Genomic DNA, 19,253 nt, shown 5'->3' with positions numbered 1-19,253 from the left:
TGTTCAACAGCTATTTTGATGTACTAATCATTACAGATGTTTTCTACTCCTCTGCTGTCACAGTGTTTTGATTGATACTCGTACTTACGTATATAGTATATGCAATTATACACAATCTCATCAGTTATTCTGAATCCTCAGATTTCTATAAATAATTTGGTCACTGTTTGCAGTAGTGGACCAAACCCTCTTCTCAGTTCCAGTCTGCTGTGCTAATTTTTCTTCTTCAATGGGCAGTTGTGCATGGAGCAGTAAGAGAAGCTGTTCTCCTGCTGTCACCAAATCAACAAATACCCAGATGTCAGTTTAAATCATATATTCTTGAACATTATAAACAACATTTCCCATTAACATCTTTCAGAACACCAGATTAGTATTACAAGTGCCTGAAATATGTTCTGTACATGACAGATCATCACCTAAGGTCCAAATAAACACCATTTCATATCTCTTCACAGAGAAGAAGCTGGTCAAGCACTGTTGTGTACAGTGCTATATCATGGGCCGTGCTCATCTTTGGTGTGGCACCATCATGGAGTAAGCAGCCCTACATCACCGCAGGTGGCAATGTTTTAATGTCCACACTGCTTAGCTGTACTATTCCATCTCTGCACAGAATTCCCCACATTTTCCACACAGTGGGCTGTCAGGTCTTTTTGTCTCACTTGTACATTAAGGAATCTTTCAACATATTTCATCGGGTAAGTTGCACCTACAGAATAGCCTATGACACTACATATTCTGCCGTTGGGGCAATCACTTACATTCAGCTTTCATTGCTTCTTGCTTAACTTATGTCTTTTTAATATTTTATTATTGTACACACCATATATCAGAGATGCTGAGTCGCAGATAGGCACAATAAAAAGACTGTCACAAAATAAGCTTCCGGGCGAGAAGGTCTTTTTTGAAAATATAGAAAACACACACACACACACACACACACACACACACACACACACACACACAAAAACAGTAGTCTCTGGCAGCTGAAGCCAGATTACAAGTAGCAGCAACAGCACATAATCGGAGAGGCAACTGGGTGGGGCTGAGGAGGATGCTGAGGCGGAGAGGGAGAGGTTATAGCAGGTGGGGGATGGTAAAGCATTCCTGAGGAGTATCTAGAATGAGATGAAGAGAAGATAGGGCAGCTAGGTGCAGTCAGGACGTAACACAGAAGGAGGAGGAGAGGGGTGGGGGAAGTGGAAAAGGAGAGAAGTAAAAAGACTGGGTGCATTGGTCCAATAGAGGGCTTGTAGTGCTGGAATGGGAACAGGGAAGGGACTAGATGGGTGAGGACAATGACTAACAGGGGTTGAGGCCAGTACGGTTACGGGAACATAGGATATATTGCAGTTCGAGTTCCTACCTGTGCAGTTCAGGAAAGCTGGTGCTGTTGGGAAGGATCCATATGGCACAGGCTGTGAAGCAGTTAGTGAAATGAAGAATGTCATGTCGGGTAGCGTGTTCAGCAATGGGATGGTCCAGTTGTTTCATGACCACAGTTTGTTGGTGGCCCTTCATGCAGACAGACAGCTCGTTGGTTGTCGTGCCCACATAGAATGCAGTACATTGGTTGCAGCTTTGCTTTTAGATCACATGATTGGTTTTACAGGTAGCCCTGCCTTTGATGAGATAGGTCATGTTTGTGACTGGACTGGAGTAATTGGTGGTGCAAGGATGTATAGGACATGTCTTGCACCTTGGTCTGTTATAGGTCGAGGGTACTGTGTAGGTTCAGTGGACTGCGGAGAACCACTGTGTGTGTAGGGGGTGGCGAGGGGATGGGGGTGGAATGGGGGAGAAGGATAGTGGACAGGGTATTTCTCATTTCAGGGCACGACGAGAGGTAGTCAAAACACTGGTGGAGAATGTAATTCAGTTGCTCCAGTCCTGTGTGGTACTGAGTTATTAGGAGAATTCTTCTCTGTGACCACAGGGTGAGACTTTGGGCGGTGGTGGTGACTGGAAAGATAAGGCATGGGAGATTGGTTTTTGTACAGTGTTGGAAGGGTGGTAATTATGGTTTGTAAAGACCTCAGTGAGATCCTTGGTATATTTTGAGAGAGACCACTTGTCACTGCAGATGTAATGGCCATGGTTAGCTAGGGACTCCTTGGTATGGAACAAGGTATTGCTGGTGCTTGGTAGATTTGATATGGATGGAGGTACTGATGTAGCCATCTTTGAGGCAGAGGTCAACATCTAGGAAGGTTCTTGGTGGGTTTAGTAGGACCAGGTGAAGCAAAGGGGGAGAAGGTGTTGAGGATCAGGATGAATGTGGATACGGTATCCTCAATCCCAGTCCAGATCACGAAAATGTCATCAGTGAATCTGAACTATGTGAGGGGTTTAGGATTCAGGGTGTTTAGGAAGGATTCCTTTAGATGGCCCATCAATAGGTCGGTATACAGGGTGTATATGACCTGGGACAACTGGGAGATCTGGGAAAAACCTGGGAATGTTTTAAATCAAGAGAAAACCAGGAAAAACCTGGGAATTTTTCATTGTTTTAGTTTTCAGTTAAATTTTTGTGATTTTGACTGGTAAGAACCAATACTCCAACAAAGGATATTACTGTATCCTACTTCTGCAGAATTACGGAAGGCTAAAATATGTTATTAGTTTCAGGTTTTATTTCCACCTTTCTGACAGTGAAGCATTCATCGCCTTGCAGAACAATGAAGTTATTTTTGTTGGTTTACTAAAGAGATTTGGCTTTTATTAATCTTTAGCACTGAGGCAGTCACTTTATTTGAAACAAAGTGTTTTATTTCACACTGTTGGCTAGTTTCAATTCTTCACTGCATTTCAAGTGCATGTTTTCCATCTTCTAGCTCGCATGGCATTATTTCATAATAAAGAACCAAACATGTGATAATACAGAACTGGTACTCAAGAAAATTTACATCCAAATCTGGACATATGAATGTGCACTTTAAGCCGAATTATGCATTTTAGTATGATTCATGAAACCCCGATGCTCTTGAAGTATCCTCTGATGTCTTGTTTCTTTTGTGACATTTTGCAAGATCTTTTGATGTTTTACACATACGAACGTACGGGCTTCCTGCATCATCGTAGCTGCGCAGGAGCAGTGATGCCTATTATCTGGCGGTCTACGGCAACTGCTGAAACAAATCAGTTTCTAACAGGTCACGGGAAAATATTGTGAATGGTAGTTTGAAAAGCACTACTTTCAAAGTAAATTTCCTTTCACACAAGATGAACTATGTGTGGGAATGTACGATGAATTACTTAAATCACAGAGCGTTTGACTCACAATTAAAAATCAACTCTTTGAGGACGACCATCTAGAAGAATTTCAAGCCCAGAAGATAAGACATTTTTGTCGTTATTAAAAATTTTACTGGCACATTTGTGTGATATATCTTAAAGTGTAATACGCTTAAAAGAGATCAACAATATATGTGGAAGCTTAATTTCTCTTGCAGCTTATTAATCTTCAAGACCACGATTATATGCGAAAGCTTTGTTTTCTGGTAGCAACACTATGTATATTAATTTAAACCATTAACTTTTCTTATTTGTGTGTTCACGCTACTTAAGAGTGATCTTGCTATTGGCTGACTGCATCATGTGTCCTGCACTGTCATCAGCTGGCGAGATCATGTAACATGAGCTATGACTGGCTTACAAACGCGCGTCACAATCTCGATTTCAATGCTTTGGAAAGTAACGTGCGGTGTTTGGTGGAATTCGAGTTTATACCTTCATAACACAAAAATATGCAGTGTACATGTTGCTGCTCAGCAAAGATCTTTCCAAAACATGTTTTTCCCCTCTGAGTATCATTTTCTAAAGTGCCGGGAAATTCTACATCGACGTATAAAACCATAAACATTCAAAGGACTGATAATTTTTACAGTGCTGAGTAAAAGTATACTGTCACTCAACACGGGAAAAGTGTATTTTTGCCTGGGAGAAAGTGTATTTTCAATCGGTGTTTGCAGGTAATGTCTTCAAAGGAGAAGTAATTGTGGGTGAGGATGTAGTTGGTCATGACGACAAGAAAGTAGGTTCTTGGTTTGGAATCTGTTGGGCATTGGGAAAGGTAGTGTTCAATAGTGGTAAGGCCATGTGCATTAGGGATGTTAGTGTAAATGGAGGTGGTATCAATAGTGATTTGCAGGGCACCATGTGGTAAAGGAACAGGAGCTGTGGGGCGTCGGTGGAGGAAATGGTTGGTATCGTGTATGTGGGAGGGTAGGTTGAGGGTAATACGCTGAAAGTGTTCATCTAACCTACCCTCCTATACAAAGATACCAACTGTTTCCTCTACCAACTCTCCACTTTTCCTGTTTTGCCACATAGTGTCCTGCTCACCACTATTGATGCCACCTCCCTTTACACTAACATCTCTAATGCACATGGCCTTTCCCATTGCCCAACGGATTCCAAACCAACAACCTCCTCCTTAATCACCATGACCAGCTATATCCTCACTCAAAATTATTTCTCCTTTGAAGGAATTACCTGCAAGCAAATCTGGGGTATGGCTATGGGCACCCGGATGGCATCATCCTATGCCAACCTATTCATCCTAAACCTGGTTCAGATTCATCGATGACATCTTCGTTATCGGGATTGAGGGTGAGGAAACTTTATCCACATTCCTCCAGGCTATGATCATGTGTTTTTTTGCCTATCTGCGACTCAGCAACTCTGTTATATGGTGAGCAGCAACCATCCTTTTCATAATATTGTCGCATAGGAGAAGGTATAATTAGATGAATGATGAACCCTAACTTCTCTTAACGAAGGTTTATTCAGCACTTGCACATACAAGAGTGCAGAGCGAAATGCCTCCGGCCAGAACACATACGGAATATATACAGTTACAGTACATTCCAGTACAGTGATCTTGACATTTGTGGATACTTCTGGAATGTACTTGAACCAAATATAGAAATTAAAATTTTACAGTTCAGGTGAGTTTTGAACTCACGGACCTCGATGCAACAGTCTAGTATCATAACCACTCACCATAGTAACTGTGCTACTTAGCTTCTTCCGTGACATTACTCCATCCTTAAGAGAACAGCGTCCCAGTGTTAAGGCCTCCAAGTCCGGGAAAGAGTCATCGGTCCTGCATACTCTGACTCTCGATGACTGATATTTGCCCTGGTGGTGATCTACTTAGAACTTCCTTTGCCACTATGCTCTTCATAACCTTTATGCTTGTTGCCTGTTGCTGGAGCTTTGAATTTACCCAGGGTTGCAGGTTCCTTCTAGGAATTCATTCAAAGGATGTGGACCGTATCTCTGATCTTCCTTCATCTTGTGTCAGGGTTGAAATCTTCAACTGCGTAAGTAATATCAGACAACTGTTTTACAACCTTATAAGGTCCAAAGTAGTGCCTGAGGAGCTTTTCACTGAGGCCAACCTTCCGAACAGGAGTGAAGATCCAGATGAGTTCACCAGGCTGGTAGACAACAGGGCAGTGGCTTGCGTCATACCTTTGGCGATCATTTTCTTGAGCCTGCAGCGTACAGAGTTGAGCTAACTGCCGAGCTTCCTCAACTCTGGTTAACACCTGGCCAATCTAGTTGTCATCCATGTCATCAGGATGTAACAGAAACACAGTTTCCATCATCATAGTCATCTCACGCCCTTGCACCAGGAAAAACAATATAAATCCTGTGGTGTCTTGTTTGGTGGTGTTGTGGGAAAACATCATGAAAGGTAGCACCTCATCCCAGTTGCTTGATGAACATTGATAGCATGTCGGCCAAGGCCTTATTTAGGCATTCAGTAAGCCCATTAGTTTGTGGATGGTAGGCAGTCATCATGTGATGAGTAATGTTCACCAGCAGTTTATCTCTGTCACAAGACTCGATTGAAAAACTTTGTCTTGATCCACAGGTTGCACACCTGCTGTTGAGTACTCTTCGACTGTTTTGGATCCACACAAGGCTGGATTAAAGGAAGACATCAAAGCAATTCAGAGCCAGGCTACTAGATTTTTTTACTGGTGGGTTCGAACAATCTGCAAATATAACAGAGATACTTCAGTGTAGAGTCTCCTTTACAGATGAGCCACACTTTCCTAAGATTCTCCCAACAACCCAAAGTCGACCATTTGCCTTACCTACTACAACCTTTACATGCTTAGTCCATTGCATGTTGCTTTGCAATGTTTTGACTAATATTTAAATGACATGACTTTGTGCAGCAGCACACTACTTATACTGCATTTGAACATTATGGTTTTGTTTTTGCTACTCATCTGGATTAACTTGATTTTCTATACTTAAATCTGTATGCCATTCATCACACCAACTAGTAAATTCCGTCTTAGTCATCTTGTATCCTCCTGCAATCATTCAACAATGACATCTTATCATACACCATGGCATCAACAGCAAACAGCCACAGAGTGCTACTTTCCCCATCTGCCAGATTATTTGTATGTATTGAAAGTAACAGCGGTCCTATCACACTTACCTCGGACACTCCCAACACCTGTATATCTGATGAACACTTGCCATTGAGAACAATGTACTGGGATCTGTTACTTAACACACTAGAGACCTAATGCAACAGTTTACACATGTCTTTTAATACTACTCATGTTGTTATATTCTTTTGGGAACAAGAGAAAATAGAAATTTTGTTATTCCATTTTAGCTTATTTTTACTGTCTCTGCATACTTTTGTGCATTTTTCAGAATGTTTTTCTTTAAAATTTCATCTGCCTGTATGAGGAAACATATTGCATACAATTTTGGAAGCTGTATGACCTTGTTCACTTACATTCCCTTACACTATCATTTATAACTCTTCCGTTATTCACCTACAAAAAGTATAATTGTGATCAATGGCGCATTCCTGTTTGGAGGATGCTTTTAGGAATACTGATTCTTAATTTCTTATAAGAACCGATACATTACTTTCATTCAGAAAGGATACTCTACGTTATTCATAATACTATATTTTATGGTCTATAAGATGCCACAGACTATATTACCACCTTACTTTTTAAGCATTAAAAAAATACATTTTTACCACTTTTATTATTCGATTGCAAAGCCAGACTGAAACAAAAGACTTAGTTTATAAAACCGAACTATGCTTCAAAATCCCTGAAAATCATCCCTTCTTGGGCATTGTTGTCCTCTTCATGTATAAGGTGGTCTTCACTGCTATTGAGAGTGTTACTTATGCAACACTTCTTGAAAGATTTAACAGTAATATCTTCTCTCACTCTAGACCATGACTGTTTTATCCACTGACACATTGGTTTGATCATAGGTCATTTCTAAGCTCCCTTTAGCATGAATTCATGTTGGATTTTATCCATCATCCATTTGTTCCATTCCTCTCTCATATACATTTTATTGGCTTATTTATCTAAACATCAAGAGGTTGCAATTGTGATGTAAGTCCTCCTGGAATAACAGCAAGCTCTATATTTCACTGTCTCAATTTCTCTTTCTCAGTTTTTTTTCAAATGACTACTTAACTGATTTAGTACAAGAAGAGAACTCTTCCTCAATAAAGTACCTTTCCTTCTCCCTCATGCTCTGTTAGTTCATAATTGCATACTAGTCTTGTCCATCCAGATATGGTCATGTACATGAACATCAACACTTGAAAATGATCATTGGGTTAAGTTTAGTACTGTCAGCACAGCATGAAAGGACAATAGTGTAGTGCATTTTTTCATGTCCATTTGTTTTTATAGTTACAGTTTTAGCACCTTTCATGGCAACAATTCTGTTATTCCGCACATCAAATGTCAGAGGAGTTTCATCCATATTCACTATTTCACTTAGTAACACACTGGTTTTCTTTCAATATAGAAAATAACGTGATGGAAAGATAATATTTTCTCTTCATACTCTTGTGGCATTTCTGAGAAATTTTGACTTTGGTTCACTTGCTAAGTCCATGATGTTTCATAAACCTGTAGCAGCTACCAACTCGACCATTAAAGTCCCCTGTAGCACTAGCTTACAAGCGTGTATTTGAATCATTTTTGTATTAATTCCAGTGCCAGTTTGATGGTGTCCTAGAATCGATTTCAATACATCATTTTCTAGTTTTGGCCATTTTGCATTCAGTAATCTATTTGCACATGTAGTCTTCCTCATTTTTTTCATTTCTTCTTTATTAGCTTGCCAATCGTGAACGGTTCTTTGCTGTTGGTGAAGGGGTAAAATGCTGCTCAGCTGCTCTGTTTCCATGTTCTTCTGCATTTTTATTACTGTCAATTTATAACCTGCTTCATATGTTTTGTGTTGTCGTTGACACTTTAGAGTCTTGTACCAAGGGAAGCAAGGGAGAGGATGTTGTTTGGTGGCTGGTATCTTCTTCCTACAACGCAACTGCACTTACGTATTAACAGGATTCTTTATTAACAAGAACAAGAAGCTACTTATCTTTAAGCAAGTTGTTGTGGTACAAGCTTTTCCATAATAGTCCATGTTAGCCTCACTGTTGGTGAAGCACAAGTTCCACGATAAACACTACATTCTCATAGCTGGTGATGTGAACTGACAGGCACTAACAAGAATAGTAACTGAGGTAGTAACTGAGCTGACTGTGACTGCAAATCTTTCCGTGACTGGGCTGACTGTATGTGACTGACTCGGCTCTCCGGTCCGTGGTGGCAATCTAAATACTGGCAGTAGAAAGGGCGATGGTGGTGGATTGCTTTTGAATCTGTCTTTGGCCTCTCTCCTGATAGGTGCACTTGATTCAATGCCTGTTATCGATCTTCTTGCAACCTCTTTACCGGGCAGTGTGCTGGCAATAGCTTACATCAGCACAATACGAATACCTTTTATTTTTTTCAACTACAAAACTAAGTGCTACCAAAAATATTGTACTGTTATTGATGACACAAACCGCTTTCAGTTCAATTTCACAGGCATTGTAGACTGCAGTGGTACATAGGCTAGACAGTGATCTGGGTTGGTGATGGTGGGGCAGGAGGGAGACAGTGTTAGCAAGCATGTTCATTGCATCGGCACACTGCTGTTGCTAGTTGAATCCAATGTTTTCGGGCAGAGAGAGGTTCTCCCATGGCACTGAATATATATTGCCATTTTTAAGACTGGTGGGAATTTTAAATCAATCAGTCAGCCTTTTTGTGTAAGATGCACTTGAATTTTGGAGGCAATTTTTCAAAGAAAAAAGTGCGTCTTATAGTCTGTAAAATACGTTAGCCGAGAGGTCTGTGTTTTATATTCAATCTAATGTAGTCCCTCCAGTAGTAAAGATCACATTATCTGGGAGTGTAACTACCCTTAAAAGAAAAAAGGGTAAAGGGCATCTCTTCTCTGGGTTCACCTTGCCTAACTCAGTCCATGTAGGCTATTTACCATCTAATCTCAATATGATGAAAAGGAAAGATTGCTACTCACCATATAGTGGAGATATTAAGTCACAGACAGGCACAACAAAAGACTACTAAACATGTAAGCTTTCAGTCAGAAGGTCTTCTTTTGAAACAGACAGCATGTGTGTCTTTTAGCAGGTGTATATGTATGTTTCTATTTCGGAAGACAGTCTCTTGGCTGAAAGCTTACATATTTAGTAGTCTTTTGTCATGTCTGTGTCTCATTATCTCCTCTATTTGGTGAGTATACTCTGAAATCTGGTAAAGCGGCTGGTTGTGATGGTATATACCCGGAGTTCCCTTAACATGCTGGCCAAGGTGCAGTGCAGTGGCTAACTGCACTGTTTAATGAAATTCTCGCAACTCGAAGACTGCCAAATCTTTTTAAGAAAACTAAAGTAATTGCCATCCTGAAACCATCAAAATCTGGTAACAATCCTGAAGACTATAGACCCATTGCACTTCTAAGTGTCTGCTATAAACTGCTGGAGAGAGTACTCTATAATAGAATTGCACCAACTATCCTGAAACACATTCCTGTAGAACAGGCTGGCTTCAGACGAGACCGCAGTTGTAGCGATCAAGCGCTAGCGTTGGCAACATACATAGAGAAGGGCTTCGAAGACCTGAAGAAAACAATGGCCGTGTTTATTGACCTAACATCAGCATATGATACAGTGTGGCGGAAAGGCATGCTTCTTAAGTTCTTAAGAATGATTCCATGTAAAAGAATTGCACAACTACTCAATAACATGCTGTCGAACAGCAAATTCCAAGTTCACCTAAAAGGTCAAGTAAGCAAGATATACAATTTAAATGACGGACTACCACAAGGATCAGTATTGGCCCCCCTACTTTTTAATTTATATGTCGTTTACTTGCCAGAAACGAAAGCAAGAACATTTATCTATGCTGATGACATAGCCTTGGTGATGCAGGCTAACAATTTTACAATTTCAGAAATAACTCTCACTCAGGATCTGCGAACTCTAGATGCATTTTTTAATGGATGGCGACTCAAAGTAAACAGAAATAAAACTGAATCCTCCACCTTCCATTTGAGTAATAGGCAGGCTTGCTATAAACCGCAAATTTCCTTTAGAAATCAGTTGCCGTTATATAACCCATTCCCAAAATATCTCGGCATAACCTTGGATCGTTCGCTAACATATAGAAAACAACTAACTGAAACAGCTTTAAAAATGAGAACCAGAAACAACATATTTCACAAACTTTCTGGAACAAGCTGGGGAGCTAAGGCATCAGTACTCAAAGCAACTGCCCTCTCACTTGTATACTCTGTTGGGGAATATTGCAGCCCAGTATGGCTGAACAGCCATGGTAGACACACAGCTGAATGTAGCCATGAGAAGCGTATCTGGGACAATAAAATCCACACACACAGAATGGCTACCTGTTCTGTCTAATATTGCACCACCTAAGTTACGATGCGAAGCAGCGTTGAAAGGGAATGGGAGAAATGCTCCAAGAATCCCGAGTTACCGCTACACCAGGACTGTGATGCCACTCAAAGGCAACGTCTTAAGTCCAGGAAACCCTCCTGGAGACTTGGAAAAAGGCTTACTTTTGAAGGATTTCAACCAGAAACAGCATGGCGGGAAGAATGGTTCGCAGCCAATCCCGATTCTGCAGTTCTCATTGCTGATCCTACACGAGTCCCTCCTGGATTCCACTTACCTAGGAGGTCGTGGACCACCCTAAATCGCATACACACCAAGCACGGAAGATGCCAGGACTTGAAGCATAAGTGGGGAATCGCTGAAAGTGCCAAGTGTGACTGCAGACACCAACGACAAACAATACACCACATAGTCACAGAGTGTCCCCTATGGAAATATGCTGGAACTCTGACCAGCATACATGAGGTCTCTGAGGAAGCAATCTCCTGGCTGGATACTTTAGATATTAACCTACAGTTTTTATTACAACTTGAAGCTCTGTTAGTCAATATTACTGTTTATAAAAACCACATTTTCTCTTTCACATGTAACTCATCCTAGTGTTTTTATCCATATGTATGTTATTGATTTATTGATCTAATCTAAGACTTTTATTACCATAAATGAATGTAACCTATTTTATTTGTAGTATATACATATTATGTTACCAGTAACATCATTGCTGTTCAATTAAAGTAATGTATCCTTGATGCCAAACGAAATAATAATAATTAGGTGAGTAGCAATCTTTCCTTTTCATGTTGTTGTTGTGGTCTTCAATCCTGAGACTGGTTTGATGCAGCTCTCCATGCTACTCTATCCTGTGCAAGCTTCTTCATCTCCCAGTACTTATTGCAGCCTACATCCTTCTGAATCTGCTTAATGTATTCATCTCTTGGTCTCCCTCTACGATTTTTACCCTCCACGCTGTCCTTCAATACTAAATTGGTGATCTCTCGATGTCTCAGAACATGTCCTACCAACCGATCCCTTCTTCTAGTCAAGTTGAGCCACAAGCTCCTCTTTCCCCAATTCTATTCAATACCTCCTCAATACGTATGTGATCTACCCATCTAATCTTCAGCATTCTTCTGTAACACCACATTTTGAAAGCTTCTATTCTCTTCTTGTCTAAACTATTTATCGTCCATGTTTCACTTCCATACATGGCCACACTCCATACAAATACTTTCAGAAACAACTTCCTGACATTTAAATCTATACTCGATGTTAACAAATTTTTCTTCTTGAGAAAAGCTTTCCTTGCCATTGCCAGTCTACATTTTATATCATCTCTATTTCGACCATCATCAGTTATTTTGCTCCCCAAATAGCAAAACTCCTTTACTACTTTAAGTGCCTAATTTCCTAATCTAATACCCTCAGCATCTCCCGACTTAATTCGACTACATTCGATTATCCTCGTTTTGCTTTTGTTGATGTTCATCTTATATCCTCCTATCAAGACGCTATCCATTCCGTTCAACTGCTCTTCCAAGTCCTTTGCTGTCTCTGACGGAATTACAATGTCATCGGTGAACCTCAAAGTTTTTATTTCTTCTCCATGGATTTTAATACCTACTACGAATTTTTCTTTTGTTTCCTTCACTGCTTGCTCAATATACATATTGAATAACATCGGGGAGAGGCTACAACCCTGTCTCACTAACTTCCCAACCAATGCTTCCCTTTCATGCCCCTCAACTCTTTATAACTGCCATTTGGTTTCTGTACAAATCGTAAATAGCCTTTCATTCCCAGTATTTTACCCCTGCCACCTTCAGAATCTGAAAGAGAGTATTCCAGTCAACATTGTCAAAAGCTTTCTCTAAGTCTACAAATGCTAGAAACATAGGTTTGCCTTTCCTTAGTCTAGCTTCCAAGATAAGTCGTAGGGTCAGTATTGCCTCACGTGTTCCAATATTTCTACGGAATCCAAACTGATCTTCCCCGAGGTCGGCTTCTACTAGTGTTTCCATTTGTCTGTAGACAATTTGCGTTAGTATTTTGCAGCCGTGACTTATTAAACTGATAGTTCGGTAATTTTCACATCTGTCGACACCTGCTTTCTTTGGGATTGGAATTATTATATTCTTCTTAAAGTCTGACGGCATTTCGCCTGTCTCATACATCCTGCTCACCAGATGGTAGAGTTTTGCCAGGACTGGCTCTCCCAAGGCTATCAGTAGTTCTGATGGAATGTTGTCTACTCCCGGGGCCTTGTTTCGACTCAGGTCTTTCAGTGCTCTGTCAAACTCTTCACGTAGTATCGTATCTCCCATTTCATCTTCATCTACATCCTCTTCCATTTCCATAATATTGTCCTCAAATACATCGCCCTTGTATAGACCCTCTATATACTCCTTCCACCTTTCTGCTTTCCCTTCTTTGCTTAGAATTGGGTTTCCATCTGAGCTCTTGATATTTATACAAGTGGTTCTTTTTTCTCCAAAGGTCTCTTTAATTTTCCTGTAGGCTGTATCTATCTTACCCCTAGTGAGATAAGCCTCTACATCCTTACATTTGTCCTCCAGCCATCCCTGCTTAGCCATTTTGCACTTGCTGTCGATCTCATTTTTTAGACATTTGTATTCCTTTTTGCCTGCTTCATTTACTGCATTTTTATATTTTATCCTTTCATCAATTAAATTCAATATTTCTTCTGTTACCCAAGGATTTCTACTAGCCCTCGTCTTTTTACCTACTTGATCCTCTGCTGCCTTCACTACTACATCCCTCAAAGCTACCCATTCTTCTTCTACTGTATTTCTTTCCCCCTTCCTGTCAATTGTTCCCTTATGCTCTCCCTGAAACTCTGCACAACCTCTGGTTTAGTCAGTTTATCCAGGTCCCATCTCCTTAAATTCCCACCTTTTTGCAATTTCATCAGTTTTAATCTACAGTTCATAACCAATAGATTGTGGTTAGAGTCCCCATCTGCCCCTGGAAATGCCTTACAATTTAAAACCTGGTTCCTAAATCTCTGTCTTACCATTATATAATCTATCTGAAACCTGTCAGTATCTCCCGGCTTCTTCCATGTATACAACCTTCTTTTATGATTCTTGAACCAAGTGTTAGCTATGCTTAAATTGTGCTCTGTGCAAAATTCTACCAGGTAGCTTCCTCTTTCATTTCTTAGCCCCCTTATCCATATTCACCTACTATGTTTCCTTCTCTCCCTTTTCCTACTACCGAATTCCAGTCACCCATGACTATTAAATTTTAGTCTTCCTTCACTATCTGAATAATTTCTTTTATTTCATCATACATTTCTCCAATTTCTTCGTCATCTGCAGAGCTAGTTGGCATATAAACTTGTACTACTGTAGTAGGCGTGGGCTTCGTGTATATTTTGGCCACAATAATGTGTTCACTATGCTGTTTGTAGGTAGCTTACCCGCATTCCTATTTTTTTATTCATTATTAAATCTACTCCTGCATTACCCCTATTTGACATTGTATTTATAACCCTGTATTGGCCGACCAAAAGTCTTGTACCTCCTGCCACCGAACTTCACTAATTCCCACTATATCTAACTTTAACCTATCCATTTCCCTTTTTAAATTTTCTAGCCTACCTGCCCGATCAAGGGATCTGACATACCACGCTCCGATCTGTAGAATGCCAGTTGTCTTTCTCCTGGTAACGACGTCCTCTTGAGTAGTCCCCGCCCGGAGATCCGAATGGGGGACTATTTTACCTCCGGAATATTTTACCCAAGAGGACGCCATCATCATTAACCATACAGTAGAGCTGCAGGCCCTCAGGAAAAATTACGGCTGTAGTTTCCCCTTGCTTTCAACCGTTCGCAGTACCAACACAACATGGCCGTTTTGGTTAGTGTTACAAGGCCAGATCAGTCAATCATCCAGACTGTTGCCCCTGCAACTACTGAAAAGGCTGCTGCCCCTCTTCAGAAACCACATGTTTGTCTGGCCTCTCAACAGATACCCCTCCGTTGTGGTTGCACCTACGGTACGGCTATCTGTATCGCTGAGGCACGCAAGCCTCCCCACCAACGACAAGGTCCATGGTTCATGGGGGGTTCCTTTTCATATTCTTATCATATTCTATCCTGGATTTCCAATTGTTTGATTTTACTACCTAATGTCCATTTATTTATTTATTTATTTGTTTATTTATTTATTATTTATTATTCATTGCCCTCAATACTATGCCATCGAGCACCTGACCACCTTGGTTATACAATTTTATTGCCACTAACATCCTCCTAAGTAACACTATCCTTAAATTACCTATTTCTTCTTTTAATATGTCATGTTCTTCCTTCTTATAGCCTTACATTATTTCTCTCCTTTTAGAAATTTTATGTTACTTTCTTAACAACGGTGTTAGTTTGTAGTAATGTTATACCCCCTTTCTCATGTTGCTTGATTTACTGTTATCCATATATTTAAAATGTTAGCATATCATTCACTTCCTTCTAAGAGGCTGAGTTACTTTACTAGCATTCGCCACATTAATGAAAGATGACATAACTAACACTGAAAGCAATCTCAGTACAATAAGTGCTTCTTTGTTTGTACCTGTTAAGTGTTTGCTTCTTACTGTATTTGTGGGTATGTATGGGTGAGGATATATTCGTATGTTAGGCCTGTGTCCTTGAACCATCAAGATTCCAAACCACTAGTCTCAACTCATTTATTTCTATATATGTAGACCATGTCTATATAATTAAGACAAGGATGGCGAATGATCTCTTCAGCACAGGTGCACACCAGCCTTGAACTCTTACAGGAATTGGTAAAATGTCGTGAGTAATGGGGATAATGGGCAAGAGACACAACATTAGTAGTGAACACTGCCTTAGGGTGTGGAATTCCGACTATTTTATATGGGCCAATGCAAATCAGAAAAAATTTTCTCATTTCCTTTTTTAATCCCAAAGTCTGTGGATGATCTTTCACTAATAATAACTCGCCAATACAGTAGTTAGGTGTACTATCATTTTTATGAAAACTGTGCACTCTGATATTTGCTTGCTTAAACAAATTGTACCACTTTTTGTGGTACCAGTAGGCCAATAAAACAATTTCAATAGAGGTTCTCCTATGAAAGGTTCACCTAAATCTTAAACGGGTGATAACCGTGTAGAAAGGTGCTGTAGTTTGTTTGAAATTCTGGAATAAGCTGAGCTCAAGAAGTATGCCTTTCAGAGCAGAATGTTTTACAGAGTATTCCAAATTCCTTCATCACCTATTCACTGTGATTCAATTCCAGATGATATTTGGACACATTAATATGCTTAAAGCCTTGTCACACAAAGAACTGTTTAAAGGTAGTACTTTTAAACTGAGATCCATTGTCTGTCAGCAGTCGACATGGTTTTCCGATGCTAACAAATTTGTAGTAAACAAGTAATACATGAAACCAATCCAAGTAACACAAATATGGCTTTATTCATAAACCTCTGAACAATAAGGGAAATGAGCCTCTCATGACGTAACATATAACAAGACAAAAGAATCATGAAGAAGGTGCAACATAAGTGATACACAAAACAACTGATATAAACCTCACCAACTAAAAGAACATAGTGAGAGTGAATCAGTGATGCTCCGTGAGTATATAAGTGTGAGTCACCAGTGGACTGCATGGCAGGGACTGTGCCACGTGCACATCTCCTACAGGTGACCTCTAGTGGCCGCCCATGCTGATACAGATGATGAGTGATTTAAGTACATACATGTGGTGTGTCACTACACTCAGCACACTTACACTCACACACACTAGTAGTAGCATACAGTACTCCTCTCCCTTGTGTGAAGAGTTCTCCCAGCCAGTGGAGGAGATGCCAGTGGCCTGAGGAGAGACACAGCCATCAGATCTGGAGTGGCGGCAGGTGATGCCAACAGTGGGGGTAGGATTATGTGCTGGGCAGATAAGGGAGAATACCCAATGCTGGTGGACCCATGTGGTGCCTAATGATTGCACCAGAGAGGATGCCGTCACCATCTCTGTGTCATCATCAGCTTGCCGGTCCCAGTGTGGAGGAGACAGGGCTGGACCCACTGGCAACCATGGCTGAAGTGATGATGCCAAGGAGACCACTGTATGCAGCCCAACCAGAACAGCAGGCTGCAGCAATGGAGCCAAAGTTGGAGATGGACCATTGCCGGGCACTGAGAAGCTGGAGCCCCAGAGTGCCACATGTGGAGGAGGCAACCAAAGGCACAGTGATGTTCCCACAACAGGCAATGACAGGCTTGAGCCGGAGGGTGTGGGGCAGACTACAGCTACAGGGGCTGCACCTGTGAACCAGTAGCTTCCGGTGGCGAGTGAGGGCACAACTGATCAAAATGTCACACCATCAGCTTGTTGGCCATACATGAAGCAACCCCCCCCCCCCCCCCCCCCCATAGGTGTGACATGATAGTTGCTCAGAAAATAGAGAAGGGCTTTGTTCAGCGAAGAATCCTTAACAAACTTTTTCATCTGGGACTTTGAACATATGCACTAGTCGTTCTGCCTCACCATATAATTGAGGGTGGAATGGTGGAGCCTTAACATGACAAATGCCATGATGGGAACAAAATAGCTGAAAGGTGTGTGGATCATTGTCAGAATCTAAGGTGCAAGGCAATCTGTGAATAGAAACAAAGCTCAAATGTGTACAAATTGTGACCTCAGCCGATGTTGAGTCACACCGGAGAATGTAAGGAAACTGATAAAATGCATCCACAACCAAAAGCCAATAAGAATTCAAGAAAGTACCCACAAAATCTATGTGAATGCTTTCTCAATGCTGGCATGGAGCAGACCAGGGGGCAGAGAGACCCTGGGAGCTGCATGTTGCTGGGCACTCCTCACAAGCTGTGACAAAACAGACAGGGGGTTTGAAGTCTGACCCAGCAGTTTATGTGGTCATACTTGTTGAACAAAATGAACCATCTGGCAGAGAGCCAGGTCAGTGGCAATGGTTGCTACTGTGCACAAGCTTTTAATTGGCAAACTCTTGGCTGTGACCTGCATTTTGGTATCAAGATGAAGCAAAGCATTTCTTCATGATAAAAGTTGGGAACAGGGCTCACAGGAAGGTGGGATAAGGCATCCGCATTGGCATGTTTAGACATAGGTCAAAAAAGGATTTGATAATTGTAGTGAGACAAAACAGTACCCAATGTTGTGGGCAGTGTGTTGCCTTATGACGCAAGGAAGTATGAGAGTTAAACAGGGAAACCTAGGGTTTCTGCTAAATAGTAAGGCAAAACTTGGAGCCATACTATATATATGAAATTTCTGGAGCGCTTAGGCTATGGATAGGGTATCTTTTTCCACTCAAGAGTAATGTTACTGGCCGAAAGTGAAATATTTAAAGACAAAATCAGTCAGTCATTCAGAGCTGTTGGCATATCAGTGCTCTAGGACTGTGCCAAGGCCATACTGTGAGTTGTCGGTCACCGAAACTGTGTCCTATTCTGGAAAGAATGTAGCTGGATAAGGAGCCTAGAGTAGTATGGATTTCAACATTTTACAAGCATGTTCACAGTCTGGGCTCCAGCAGAAAGGTACATTCTTGCATAACAAGGCATGCAACAGGTGGACCAATGTGGCCACCCGTAGCAGGAATATATGGTAGTGGTCTATATTCCCTAGGAAGTCCTGAAGCTCTTTTGTGGTCGAGGGCAAAGGCACAGATGTAGCAGCAGAGTTGAACCACATCCTACGAGGCCTTGAACCACAAATAAGCAATAGAAGGTTGGGAAAAAAATGGATTTCACAAGGTGACACTATAAGCCTGCAGACTGTAAGACAGAAAACTAATTGCACAGATTGTTCAAGTGATCAGCCATGTAGGAGCCCATGACAACAATATCACCCAACCCAGGATGGACATAGTCAGTTGCTGTAAACATTTAAGGTACAAATATTGAATAAAGACCAAAAGGAGTATTCAGAAAACAGAAATTGCTGAGACTCTTGTCCACAGGAACAAGCAGATATGCTTCAGCCAAATCAATTTCAGAAAATTACTGGATGCCTTACAGTTTTGCCAACACTTGTTCTTGGCATGGGAGAGGATAAGTATCCATGGTCAAGTGCACATTGACAGTGATACTGAAGTCGCCACAGAGTTGAAGTTGTCCCAACAGCTTCCGAACTACAACCAATGGAGATGACCATTCACTAGTGATAACAGGTTGCACCAGCCCCTAGAGATTGAAGTCTTTCCAATTCAGCTTTCACTTAATCTTTCAGTTCACCAGATATAGGATGTGTGTAACAAAAACGAGGTTGAACCATTGATTTCAAAGAACTATGAGCAGAAAAAGTCATAGCATACCCTGTAACGCCCAAAAACAAGTCTGTTAGCTTGTCATCCAATGTTTCCTATCAAGAATATGGTACCTTATCAGACACAAGGTGAACTGCTTCTGTGATAGAAAATCCAAATGCGTG

At 41.0% G+C, this 19,253-nt stretch overlaps 1 protein-coding gene across 4 annotated transcripts in view; it reads left to right on the top strand.

Moving 5' to 3' along the window:
* Positions 1-19,253, top strand: part of LOC126281312 (protein FAM169B-like) — a 115,593-nt gene that overhangs the window by 84,214 nt on the left and 12,126 nt on the right. For 3 of the 4 annotated variants that reach the window (XM_049980156.1, XM_049980153.1, XM_049980157.1), the window contains one exon: positions 5,888-5,996. The exons of the other annotated variant lie outside the window; for it this stretch is intronic. In XM_049980156.1, the coding sequence (XP_049836113.1) occupies positions 5,888-5,996 (109 nt within the window). The remainder of the gene's footprint in view (positions 1-5,887; positions 5,997-19,253) is intronic. 4 annotated transcript variants of the gene reach the window in all.

The sequence above is a fragment of the Schistocerca gregaria genome, chromosome 7 (genome assembly GCF_023897955.1).
Source record: "Schistocerca gregaria isolate iqSchGreg1 chromosome 7, iqSchGreg1.2, whole genome shotgun sequence".
In the NCBI taxonomy this organism is placed as follows: domain Eukaryota; kingdom Metazoa; phylum Arthropoda; class Insecta; order Orthoptera; family Acrididae; genus Schistocerca; species Schistocerca gregaria.
The sequence above is the reverse complement of the archived record's forward strand: the minus strand, read 5'-3'. Positions and strand labels throughout refer to the sequence as shown.